This window comes from Ranitomeya imitator, chromosome 7 (genome assembly GCF_032444005.1).
Source record: "Ranitomeya imitator isolate aRanImi1 chromosome 7, aRanImi1.pri, whole genome shotgun sequence".
Taxonomy (NCBI): domain Eukaryota; kingdom Metazoa; phylum Chordata; class Amphibia; order Anura; family Dendrobatidae; genus Ranitomeya; species Ranitomeya imitator.
In genome coordinates, this window is record NC_091288.1 from 37,619,956 (window position 1) to 37,633,660 (window position 13,705).

Genomic DNA, 13,705 nt, shown 5'->3' on the forward strand with positions numbered 1-13,705 from the left:
TGCTTGTTTCCTCACACTGCTCCTCATTCCTCCTCCCCTCTTCGTAGATTAGAATGGGCTGTGTAACATGACAATGTAAGGACCTGGCAGTCTGCCTCATCTGTGCAAGGCTGAGTTGAGTTTTTTCAGACTGGATGACAAGTTTCGGAGGTAGCTGGGAGGGTAGAAGTAACTGGTAAGTGGAGAAAAAAAGCAGAATTTTCTTATATTAAATTGTGCTGCCGATTTATGCAAAGTTTGCCTCACATTTAAGGAAGACACTCTTGATTTCATGTGTAGATCTTGGAAGAGCTCCCGAGATTAAACAACAAGGACTTAAAGCAGCAAGACAAAGAATTCACAATACGGTAATTATCGGTTTATTTCAGCTTATTTCCACCATTCTTTGTTACAGATTAAACAGAAAAAAATTTAATTTTAAAGCTCATTTTTTTTTTTACCCTTTGGCCAATATGACCTTTAATATATCCTTCAAAAAAGGTAAAAATATACATTTTAAAGTAAAATTCATACAAAACCTCTCCCCTTATTATTGCAGTTTTAAGTCCCTTACACATTAATCAAGGCGACATTAAATAAAACGAATCATACTTGTACATACGGAACGGAAAAGATCAGTCGCTTGAAATAAGAAACAACAAATAAAAAGGTCCCTTAAAATGTATTATTTAGGTAAGAGCAACAAAATAAACTAGAATGTAATAAATAAAGGCAAAGAGATTGGTAAAATTTCTTATAATTCAACAAGTAATTATTGCTGCAGAACAATACAGAAAACATGGATTCTGGTATTATGACTATTACAGGGTGTAAGGAGCAGGGCCATGACACAGAATCTCTCTGTAGTGTCCTTTTATTCTATGTGCCACGCCATGCACCGCCCCATCAGTCACAGCATAGGGAAAAAGCATGTCCCTTTTCCTAGAATTATCCTTTAAGGGGAAGGAGTCATCAAAAAATAACCTAGTGTTTAAATCCGGTATTTGTAATTTTCTATATCCTTATTGAAGAACATTTTTGAGAAAATTCAAAATTTCATACTATTCACTAAGCCCAATACCAGATTATTACTTCTTATTATGTAAAGAAGATTTTTCAGCAGTGTCAATATCATCACAGACAGGTTAATGACAGGCAATGCCTCTATATACAGTAGGTAACTCAGGATCCATCAGTTACCATAGATGTTAGAGTTCATCTCCTCCCCAATAATCTTTGCCCAGATCAAACCATGTCAAGAAAATACATCAGTAGAAGTCAATGAGTCAGAGCCAGTCTATTGCAACCTATGTTCATGCAGTGGCTGAAAAGCACGTAAATATGATTAAGCCTAGTGGCCAGTATGAAAATTGCATTTTTATTAATCGATTTAAAAAAAAAAAATATGGATCTGTAGTAAAATCAACACATGACTGATAACTGATAATTAAAGTATGTCCTTCATTGCTGTTCAGGCTGCAGATAATTAAAAGGGAATTTTTAATTTTTAATAATGACAAAGTGGAGCCCACTGGTTATCAAGAGCTATAGGCTTCAGAGCTCCTGGTTGACGAGCCCTTTTTCGATAGATGCTTTTTAATGAGTCCCCATAGCGCAGCTACCTGGACCTGTGTGTGTCACACTAGATATTAGTAGCATGGGCATGAATATAGAATTGAGCAAGATTCAAAGGACCCTCAATTTGCCTGTTGCGACATCTTACGAGAGTCCTGTGCCGAATTGTAATGACGTCATGGGACCTACTAATCTGAAAAGCCAACAAGGAGGTAACAAGGTTTGCAGAGCTCTGGTCTAAAGGCCACAAATGATCAATATGGCTGCTAGACCAGGGTTGTTTGAATAATTTTGCTCAATTCCACAAGCATACCATAATTTATGCCTTGACTGGGAAGTGGTAATTTCCCGAAAAGCTATTAACCCCAGCAGATGTAGAGTTTCAAAGCTGTTCTGCTTCATTACTGAAAGCACGGCTACTGTGAGGAAATTAACTTTATTCCTCCAGTGAGCCGCCGGCTTTCAGTCATAGAGGCGCAACCAGGAGCAACTACGCTTCTATGACTGAAAGCTGGCTGCTCTTGGGAGGAAGAGAGTTCATTTTCTCCCGATAGCTACACTTTCAATGAGGCACCTGGACAGCATTATAGCACAGAGTAACCCCATATATGCAGATTAATAATGTTTGGGGACACAACAGGTTCCATTTAAGCAGCTATGAGATCCATGGATCAGGAACCTTTCATGCTATCCATGTTTTCTCAAACCTACTCTTTACATGGGTATTGTGAGAAATACGGCTCTTACCACTGCAACCTAAGTAATAAAACTGGTTAAAGTTCATACTATACTTCCCAAAGGGGTCAGGAAAGAGGTTGAATCCTTCTGTTGAGGAATAGGGATGGTAATATGATTCAGTTCATAAGCACTTTGTTTCTATGTTTGCCCGACTAGTAAAATGAGGTTAAGTCCCTCTTGAGCCTAGTAGGACGTAAGTGGAGATTTTAAAGAGGTTGTCCACTTTTAGGAAAGTCTACCCTATACACTATAAAATACCTAAAACAACAAACCGAGGAGGTTTCCTGGATCCAGCAATGGCTTCTCGACGCTGCTCCGGTCTCAGTGTTTTGACTGCTGTGGTGACATCGCGTCAACAGCTCACATCACCACCGTAGCCAATAGCTGAGCTCGTTGTCTGTGCCAAGGTAGATGGCACGAGCTGCTAAGCTCAACGATTGGCTACATCGGTGATGTGCGCGGTCAACGTGATGTCACCAGTGCAGCCAAAACACCAAGACTGGAGCAGCAGCCGGGAGCCATCTTTGGACCTTAGGAGGCCAAGTTTAGCCATTTTACAGAATATGAAGTTCACCTTTCTGAGAGTGGACAACTTAACACAATCTATATACACATAGTGCACAGGAGAGGGGCAGCCAGCCACCCCCCCAATGAGCCTCTTTGGCATTTCAGAAGAAAAAAAAAAAAGACCTCGAGAATAATCACAAAAATCAAGAAAGTCTTAGCTCAACATGGGAATGCAAGACACAAATGTAAAAATACCAAAAAAATACAGCAAATGCACAAACAATAAAACAAATCTTCCATGATAATCTTATTGCAAGGCGTTTAAATCCTAAAAAATAAATGTCATTGCCAATTATTTTGGAACAGAGATTTAGAAGGTCTAACGGTAAGAAAAAACATGGACATTGATATTTCTGCTGTAACCTTTACCGGCATCTGCAACGTGACCTTAAAATAATTCAATAACCAGCAATTTAGAAATCCAGAAATCAAGTTACCGCATAATCATTAAAGAAATAGGATTATATATTTGCCATTTAGTTTCTAAGAAAAATATTTAAAGAAACTTTTTACAGTATACAAAGCCTTACAGGGGCTGTCTGGGCTAAATACAATGCAGCCATAGTCACTTGCTGTCATCTCCATGAATGCAGGACAGGTCGCTCCGTGGTTAGTGCCAGCAACGGAAGCGAGAATGATCCCTTGTTACAAGACCACTGCGACCTGTGATTGGCTGCAGTGGCAAACTGACTTTAACGTGGTGTCATCAGAAGAACATCTGACGATGAGCTGACCAGGTGAGTTGACCACTGCAGATAATCACAGCTTGTCCTGTGATGGGAATTACAGTACTTCTGTTGTAGACAAAAGAGCAATCTGCACTGGATCCAGTTGAGATAGAAGATTTAGTTATTTTTCAGAGATTTAAGCCCCCCCACACAACATTGTAGTTATCCCCTATAATTGCACCATTTGGTGATTTATTACAGCTAATGGTAGAGATACATACCAACAAACTCAATGTAATATCTTGGGATTAAAAAGATGAATAAACTGCAGTGAATGTTGTAAATTTCCACCAAATTCAGCACTTCATTCCATTAATCTGGCAATATGGTTAGGCCATCACGTACTTTAGGTAGAACAGCCCATTACAAGTCTCTTAGATTGTGAACGGAGCATTGGTGCACATGCGTGTCAATAGCTTCATCAAAACAGGGCATTTCAGTGCCCTATTCTTAGGCTCATTGGGAACCCCCAATAATCATTAGGTTATCATGATTTCCTTAGTATTGAACAGGCGATGGAATTATCACATGGGCCATCCTAAGGAAGTTGGGGACAGGAGTTGGGGAACAGTGCTATAAGTGATAATTTGCCATTACTGAATTCAAATCTCTGAGTCTTATGGTCTGAATACGGCCATGATTGCTCGGACCAGCTGCGGATCTCTTGACCTGAACTCAATAGCCTCATAGGCGTATATGAGACTATTGCGTTGGGGTTAGAAGACCTACTGTTCGCCTAGAAATCAAATTCAGTACTCGGACCGTGAAACATGCTTGATTGGGACTGCCCCTTTAACTTTAAAGGTCCCTTCTTTTGAGTTTTCCTTCATCTTAAGTTACTTCCTTTGTTGTGTGGTTCTTACCAATTTCCACTGTGCAGCAAGATCTCCAAAGGAATCTACACTGTCTGCAGAATTATTAGGCAAGTTGTATTTTGATCACATGATACTCTTTATACATGTTGTTCTACTCCAAGCTGTTCGGGCTTGAGAGCCAACTACCAATTCAGTAAATCAGGTGATGTGCATCTCTAATCAGGAGGGGTGTTGTCTAATAACATCAAAACCCTATATAGGGTGTGCTTAATTATTAGGCAACTTCCTTTCCTTTGGCAAAATGGGTCAGAAGAGCGATTTGAGGGGCTCCGAAAAGTCAAAAATTGTGAGATCTCTTGCAGAGGGATGCAGCAGTCTTGAAATTGCCAAACTTTTGAAGCGTGATCACTGAACAATCGAGCATTTCAACCCAAATAGCCAACAGGTTCGCAAGAAGCGTGTTGGGCAAAAAAGGCGCAAAATAACTGCCTATGAATTGAGGAAAATCAAGCGTGAAGCTGCCAAGATACCATTTGCCACGAGTTTTGCCATATTTCAGAGCTGCAACGTTACTGGAGTAACAAAAAGCACAAAGTGTTTGATACTCAGGGACATGGCCAAGGTAAAGAAGGCTGAAAAACGACCACCTTTGAGCAAGAAACATAAGATATTTCTTGGCCCAGTCTTGATGTTTTATCTTAAGACTGACTTTTCAAAGGTTTTATGGACTGATGAAATGAGAGTGACTCTTGATGGGCCAGATGGATGGGCAAGAGCATGGATCAGTAAAGGGCAGAGAGCTCCACTCCGACTCAGACACCAGCAAGGTGGAGGTGGGGTACTGGTATGGGCTGGTATCATCAAAGATGAACTTGTGAGATCTTTTTGGGTTGAGGATGGAGTGAAGCTCAACTCCCAGACCTACTGCCAGTTTCTGGAAGACAACTTCTTCAAGCAGTGGTACAGGAAGAAGTCGGTATCGTTCAAGAAAAACATGATTTTCATGCAGGACAATGCTCCATCACATGCCTCCAACTACTCCACAGCGTGGCTGGCCAGTAAAGGTCTCAAAGAAGAAAAAATAATGACATGACCCCCTTGTTCACCTGATCTGAACCCCTTGGAGAACCTGTGGTCCCTCATAAAATGTGAGATCTACAGGGAGGGAAAACAGTCCACCTCTCGGAACAGTGTCTGGGAGGCTGTGGTGGCTGCTGCACGCAATGTTGATCGTAACCAGTTCAAGCAACTGACAGAATCTATGGATGGAAGGCTGTTGAGTGTCATCATAAAGAAAGGTGGCTATTGTTTTTGCATGTCAGAAATGTTTATTTCTAAATTTTGTGCAGTTATAATTGTTTACCTGGTGAAAATAAACAAGTGAGATGGGAATATATTTGGTTTTTATTAGGTTGCCTAATAATTCTGCACAGTAATAGTTACCTGCACAAACAGATATCCTCCTAAGATAGCCAAATCTAAAAAAAAAACAATCCAACTTCAAAAAATATTAAGCTTTGATATTTATGAGTCTTTTGGGTTGACTGAGAACATAGTTGTTGATCAATAATAAAAATAATCCTCTAAAATACAACTTGCCTAATAATTCTGCACAAGTGTACTCGAGTTAGCGCACGTGGAGCTTTTATAAGGCCGTGTATCAGTCATTGCAAATGGTGACCATACAGTGCATGGACAACCAAGTCAGGCAGAGTGGAAGCCATTCTTATTTAATGGCTCACAGAGGGCTTACCTCTGTTTCACATCCTAATGGGTTATTTAAAAAGATAGTCTAGATGAGGCCATCCTTTAAAAACCTATTTTTCTGGTTTTTGTCTCCATTTTTCTAGTAAACAAGGCTAGTATTAGCTGCACCGTATAGTAATATTAAAGGATTTATCCAGGATTAATAAAACATGGCTGTATTATTTCAGAGCCACCCCTGACCATAGAGTGATATCGCAGCTCAGCTCCCTTTTCTATAGAGCTTAATTGCAATATGGCAAAACAACCCGTGACCGGGGGAAGGAGGTGGTTTTAAAAAAAAAAAAAAAAGAGCAGCCATGTTTTTCTAATCTTGGACAATCCCTTCAATGCATTCTGGAAGAAGGCATATACCTTAACAAATTGTTTACACCAAATGTAATAATCCCTAAAACATTGTTGGGTAGATAACAAGAGTAAAGTAACACAACAGTCTATTTCTAACCTATGGTATGAATGTCTGAATAGGGGACCAAAAAAAAAAATGTCAATGAAATACGGTAAATGCAATTTAAACAGTTCTGCATATCCCTGAGTCAGATCACCACAACGATGTATCAAAAACAGTCAAGTGCCAGCGTATTAATAAAGCTGCTGCAATTAGCAAAGAGGGTACAATTATATATTGGTTTGAAAGGAGTTTGGAACAAAGAGGAGTCCGGAGTCTTTTCTAGGTGGGATTTACAGCCCCTACTAAAGCACCCAAGAGAAGAGTAGGCAGAAAGTACAGGTAGGGTGCTTTGACATTGCTTACAGGGACACGCTCAGTGGCCCCATCGGGACATACATTCAAACCTCCGCCCAACCCGCGCAAAACACATCCGTAATGGTGCCAACAGAGCGAACGCACACTCTGTCATGCATCATTTCCAGGAATGTACGCCTGCAGGAGGAGGACACCCAGACGTAGTAGACCGCGTCCGACGGGGCCACGGAGCGTGTACTAAACGCAATATGAAAGCACTCGGAGTAATACAGATGTGCACTTCATTGGACAATAGCACTATAGACCCTTGTGCTACTTACAAGAAAAAGCTTCTGAAAACGAAAAGTTGGCAGTGTTTATAGCTTCCTGATCAGTGGCATCAGTATAAAGAAACCACGATCAATTAAATATAAGGCCATTATCAAATATTTAAAAAAAAAACACATTAAAAAAAAAAAGGAAAACTCTGGTGCTCTTAAACTATTAAAAAAATATATTTTAGTAAAGACCAGAATTCTATATAAAAATCACAATTCTGGAGCCCTTTTCCTGGGAGTTCGGTGTCGTGCTGTCCTTCTGTTACTCCTCCTAGAAATTTATAGATAAGCAGTCAGACGGCCGTATAAATTGGACAGAGCGTAAAAATAAGTGCAGGGACTGGCTGGCGGCTCTCCCGATCTGAGAGTGACAGCTGCACAGAAATATATGAAGTGGTCACGCCAAGTTCAGGAGAGCCGCCAGCCAGTCCAAGCGTTGTGTCCCAATTTCTATGGCCGTTTGCCTGCGCACTAATATTGTCTAATCACAGCTGACACTGTCAGACGGGGTACAGACACATCCCCAACTGGTAACACCAAATTAGAAGATTTTTTTTAATGAGAGAAGGCAGCGTTCTTCAAAAAAAAAAAAAAAAAATGCTCCAAAATTGATATATTATGTGAAATACAATTAATATTCCAAAACAGACAGGTCAGGAGAACCAACAGATCCCCTTTTAAAATTCCCATAAGGGGGCTTGTACCATAAATTGAACAATATATGTGCTAACTCGCTGACCGCCAAACGATCGGTAAATGGGAATTTACCACTCGAACAGAGCGATGGTCCCGTATAGGCACTAAATATTGTCTGTGGGACTGCTGGAGATAACCGAACAATCTGATTATCTCCGTGGAGTTTCCCTTAAAAGAAGAATTCTGGTCATTTTGTATAATAAAACGGTTCTAGAAAACAGAGCTCAAAAATGGCAGGAAGGATATTCCTTAAATCCTTCATTTTTAAATTTTTGTTAGACCTCAATGGGTGTATCATAAATCCCTAAATCGGTGTACCATAAATATGTGGGGTTCGCTATTGCGCATCACATCCCATCTAGAATTGCGTAAGTATCAAAAAGTTGTGGAGTCTGAGAAAGTCTGGCCACCAGTTGATACGATGTCGAAACCATAGTGTAACAGTGAATACAAAGCCTTTACGACGTCGAGGTAAGGAACACGTATGAACACTACATAAAAGGCCCACAAATAACATTTTTGAGTGCGGTTTTCGTTAAGGCACGTTCCCCATCCCCCCTTTTTTAATAGCCTGTGGTGCTAGGACTCGGAGCACGTGATCCAGCCTGTACTCCATGCAGTCATTGTAAACACTATGAGACCCCACTTGACCGATTAACAGCTATCATGTAAACACACAGAGGAAAATTAGAGAGAAAAAAAAAAGATTTAAAAACAATCTTTTGGCATCTGCAGTTGACGCAACGTTCGGAGTGTTCTTTCTTCTGTAACACGACGGCGGCTGCAGGAGACGGTACAGTGTATCTTTCCATCACAGTGCTAAAGAGAAAGGGTTACTCGTTTTCTTAAGTGCTTTGTCGGAAAATCCATTGTTGAAAAGGGTCCGAAGGGTTACAAGGGACAAGACGTGGGTTAGGGCCGTTCCCAGTCAGGCACATGCTATATGCAACACTGAAGATGAGCTGATCCTGGAAAGAGAGGGCAAACGAAAAATGAGCCTTTAGTGGGATCGCGATATTATTCCAGTTACGAAATACTCCCATTCTAATTCTTTCTGCTCCATTGCACAAAATACACTATCATGTCTGACCATTGCTCCTATTAAGCAGCGAGTCTGCTCAGCCATGTTGCTCCCCATGATAATGTCTGACGCGCTGTGGAATAGGATGGCGATATGGAAAGAAACTAAATAAAATACTCCGTGTCTCAGGAAGTCTACATGGGACAGATTTTCTCTAAGTGATCAGTCAAAACCTATTTAACCATCGGCAACCACGTCAGTACTGAAAAACAAGGAATATTGGCATTAAATATATATTACCATATTCCACTAGGTATCTTGCCAGCCTTGCCAAATAGAGAGTCTAGTTTGGATTTAAATGCCGTTTTGGGGTTCTTGCCACTCATCAGTGCAAAGTAGGAGCCCGACTGGCTATCATGTGGCAAAGCTCTTTAAAGTGTCGACATTGACTGATATCATTGCTACTTCCTATAGGTGGCGCTAGAGACTCTTTTCTCTTCCTCTGTGACGAGGCAATTAGCATATTTTATTTCCCATGGAGCATTGCACGCCCTATAAGTCTCTGTATGCCAGCGTGTTAAATCACCATAAGGAGATATCTTACCTTACTCCTTAGATGGCCCAGTTAAGAATTAGGAAAACTTACCTTCTGAAGTTCCCACTTTTCCTCAGATAGAACCGTTGTGCCTCCGCCTTTGTAATTACACTTGCTAAGGAGAACCTGCTCTTTACCAGCTCTAAGACACAGTTCCTTTTGGATATTATGTCGAATCTCATGTCTTAGAGTATATTCAAAGTACTAAATGTACAAAAAGTAGAAAAATATATATATTTAAAAAACAATGAAATTATGCTTGTTATAATGTTATTATCGAAGCAAAAGAAATCTTTAAAAGGGGTCAAAGATTAGAAAAAAAATCTTTACTCCTGCCTATGGGCTGTGTCATAGTGCAGCTCAGCTCTATTGTCTTGATTGGAGATATACTGCAGTACCAGACACACACAATAAATACATACAGTACATACATATACATACATACACAGTACAGACCAAAAGTTTGGACACACCTTCTCATTTAAAGATTTTTCTGTATTTTCATGACTATGAAAATTGTAAATTCACACTGAAGGCATCAAAAACTATGAATTAACACATGGGAAATTATATACTTAACAAAAAAGTGTGAAACAACTGAAAATATGTCTTGTATTCTAGGTTCGTCATAGTAGCCACCTTTTGCTTCGATAAAAATGGTTTTCATTTCACAGGTGTGCCCTGTCAGGTTTAATAAGTGGGATTTCTTGCCTTATAAATGGGGTTGGGACCATTGTTGTGTTGTGCAGAAGTCTGCTGGATACACAGCTGATAGTCCTACTGAATAGACTGTTAGAATTTGTATTTTGGCAAGAAAAAAGCAGCTAAGTAAAGAAAAACGAGTGGCCGTCATTACTTTAAGAAATGAAAGTCAGTCAGTCCGAAAAAATTGGGAAAACTTTGAAAGTGTCCCCAAGTGCAGTGGCAAAAACCATCAAGCGCCACAAAGAAACTGGCTCACACGAGGACCACCCCAGGAAAGGAAGACCAAGGGTCACCTCTGCTTCTGAGGATAAGTTTATCCGAGTCACCAGCCTCAGAAATCGCAGGTTAACAGCAGCTCAGATTAGAGACCAGGTCAATGCCACACAGAGGTAAAATAAGAAACTAGGAAACCACTGCCAAGGACATGCAACAAGCAGAAGAGACTTGTTTGGGCTAAAGAACACAAGGAATGGACATTAGACCAGTGGAAATCTGTGGTTTGGTCTGATGAGTCCAAATTTGAGATCTTTGGTTCCAGCCACCGTGTCTTTGTGCGACACAGAAAATGTGAACGGATGGACTCTACATGCCTGGTTCCCACCGTGAAGCATGGAGGAGGAGGTGTGATGGTGTGGGGGTGCTTTGCTAGTGACACTGTTGGGGATTTATTCAAAATTGAAGGCATACTGAACCAGCATGGCTACCACAGCATCTTGCAGCGGCATGCTATTCCATCCGATTTGCTTTTAGTTGGACCATCATTTATTTTTCAACAGGACAATGACCCCAAACACACCTCCAGGCTGTGTAAGAGCTATTTGACCAAGAAGGAGAGTGATGGGGTGCTACGCCAGATGACCTGGCCTCCACAGTCACCAGACCTGAACCCAATCGAGATGGTTTGGGGTGAGCTGGACCGCACAAAGTGAAGGCAAAAGGGCCAACAAGTGCTAAGCATCTCTGGGAACTCCTTCAAGATTGTTGGAAGACCATTCCCGGTGACTACCTCTTGAAGCTCATCAAGAGAATGCCAAGAGTGTGCAAAGCAGTCATCAAAGCAAAAGGTGGCTACTTTGAAGAACCTAGAATATAAGACATAATTTCAGTTTCACACTTTTTTTTTTTAAGTATATAATTCCACATGTGTTAATTCATAGTTTTGATGCCTTCAGTGTGAATGCACAATTTTCATAGTCATGAAAATACAGAAAAATCTTTAAATGAGAAGGTGTGTCCAAACTTTTGGTCTGTACTGTACATATTCATGTATAGTTTGGCAACTGTCATTAGTAGGGAATACTTGGACAGAAATCTTATGAATTAGTTAAGGACTACACATACATACTGTATTTAATAAGTTTACGGATTATTTTATTCTCTAGTTTATAGCTATGACACAAAAGCATACACATACAGAGCACAGTGCATGATCAATTTTAAACTAAAGCAACAAACATTTCATTCTAATGGGCCGCATCATTAGTATATATAATTAAGAACAATATAAGGCTCATTACATTACTTGCGTTATTTTAACAGCTTGGTTAAATTTTGCTGCTGCCTGAAAACGGTCAGCGAGCAGGCTAGAGCTTGCCGATTGCTAAACTTGCATTATGATTTCGGTATGTGTTGTTTTAGATCAGGGGTCAGGACTTTTTTCGTCCAGGGGCTATTTGGATATTTATTCCATCATTCTCGGACAGCAAAAAATTCTTTTTAAACTTTATTGTGCTATATTTGGTCAAACAATTGATTATCTCCCCCCTAAAGTGATGGCTGGAGCTGCTTCACTTTGGTGTGGTGTGATGCTAGGTGGTAGTGATGAGGTTACTACTCGCAGCTGCTTTTCCAGGCTTGTGTTGGTCTGGAGTCAACTGTTTGTGATGAATATTAAAAAGAACTTACAGCAGTACATTCTGAACACAGGGGGGCTGGGGGCATATATACGCATCACAGGAGGGGGTGGGGCATATATACGCATCACAGGAGGGGGTGGGGCATATATACGTATCACAGGAGAGGCTGGGGGGTATATATATATATGTATCACAGGAGGATTTGGGTGCATATATGTACAGATCACAGGAGGGGCTGGGGCATATATAAGAATCACAAGAGGGGCTGGGGGCATATACACGCATCACAGGAGGAGCTGGGGGCATATACACGCATCACAGGGGGAGCTGGGGGCATATACATGCATCACAGAAGGAGCTGTGGGCATATACACGCATCACAGGAGGAGCTGTGGGCATATACACGCATCACAGGGGGAGCTGGGGGCATATACACGCATCACAGAAGGAGCTGTGGGCATATACACGCATCACAGGAGGAGCTGGGGGCATATACACGCATCACAGGAGGAGCTGGGGGCATATACACGCATCACAGGAGGAGCTGGGGGCATATACACGCATCACAGGAGGAGCTGGGGGCATATACACGCATCACAGAAGGAGCTGGGGGCATATACACGCATCACAGAAGGAGCTGGGGGCGTATATACAAGCATCACAGGCGGGGTTGGCGGCGTACATATAAGCATCACAGGAGGGGTTGGGGGCATATATACAAATCACAGGAGGAGCTGGGGGCATATACACGCATCACAGGAGGAGCTGGGGGCATATACACGCATCACAGGAGGGGTTGGGGGCATATATACAAATCACAGGAGGAGCTGGAGGCATATACACGCATTACAGGAGGAGCTGGGGGCATATACACGCATCACAGGAGGAGCTGGGGGCATATACACGCATCACAGGAGGAGCTGGGGGCATATACACGCATCACAGGAGGAGCTGGGGGCATATACACGCATCACAGGAGGAGCTGGGGGCATATACACGCATCACAGGAGGAGCTGGAGGCATATACACGCATCACAGGAGGATCTGGAGGCATATACACGCATCACAGGAGGAGCTGGGGGCATATACACGCATCACAGGAGGAGCTGGGGGCATATACACGCATCACAGGAGGAGCTGGGGGCATATACACGCATCACAGGAGGAGCTGGGGGCATATACACGCATCACAGGAGGAGCTGGGGGCATAGGCACGCATCACAGGAGGAGCTGGGGGCATATACACGCATCACAGGAGGAGCTGGGGGCATATACACGCATCACAGGAGGAGCTGGGGGCATATACACGCATCACAGGAGGAGCTGGGGGCATATACACGCATCACAGGAGGAGCTGGAGGCATATACACGCATCACAGGAGGAGCTGGGGGCATATGCACGCATCACAGGAGGAGCTGGGGGCATATACACGCATCACAGGAGGAGCTGGAGGCATATACACGCATCACAGGAGGAGCTGGGGGCATATACACGCATCACAGGAGGAGCTGGGGGCATATACACGCATCACAGGAGGAGCTGGGGGCATATACACGCATCACAGGAGGAGCTGGGGGCATATACACGCATCACAGGAGGAGCTGGGGGCATATACACGCATCACAGGAGGAGCTGGGGGCAT

The 13,705-nt window shown here is 42.2% G+C and overlaps 1 protein-coding gene across 1 annotated transcript in view; it reads right to left on the reverse strand.

Annotated features, from left to right (window-relative positions):
* Positions 1 to 336: 336 nt before the first annotated feature.
* Positions 337 to 13,705, reverse strand: part of LOC138644543 (polypeptide N-acetylgalactosaminyltransferase 3-like) — a 68,163-nt gene continuing 54,794 nt past the window's right edge. The window contains exons 10-11 of the mRNA XM_069733070.1: positions 9,553 to 9,705; positions 337 to 8,853 (exon numbers count right to left, since the gene is read on the reverse strand). Of these exons, the coding sequence (XP_069589171.1) occupies positions 8,731 to 8,853; positions 9,553 to 9,705 (276 nt within the window). The 3' untranslated portion in view covers positions 337 to 8,730. The remainder of the gene's footprint in view (positions 8,854 to 9,552; positions 9,706 to 13,705) is intronic.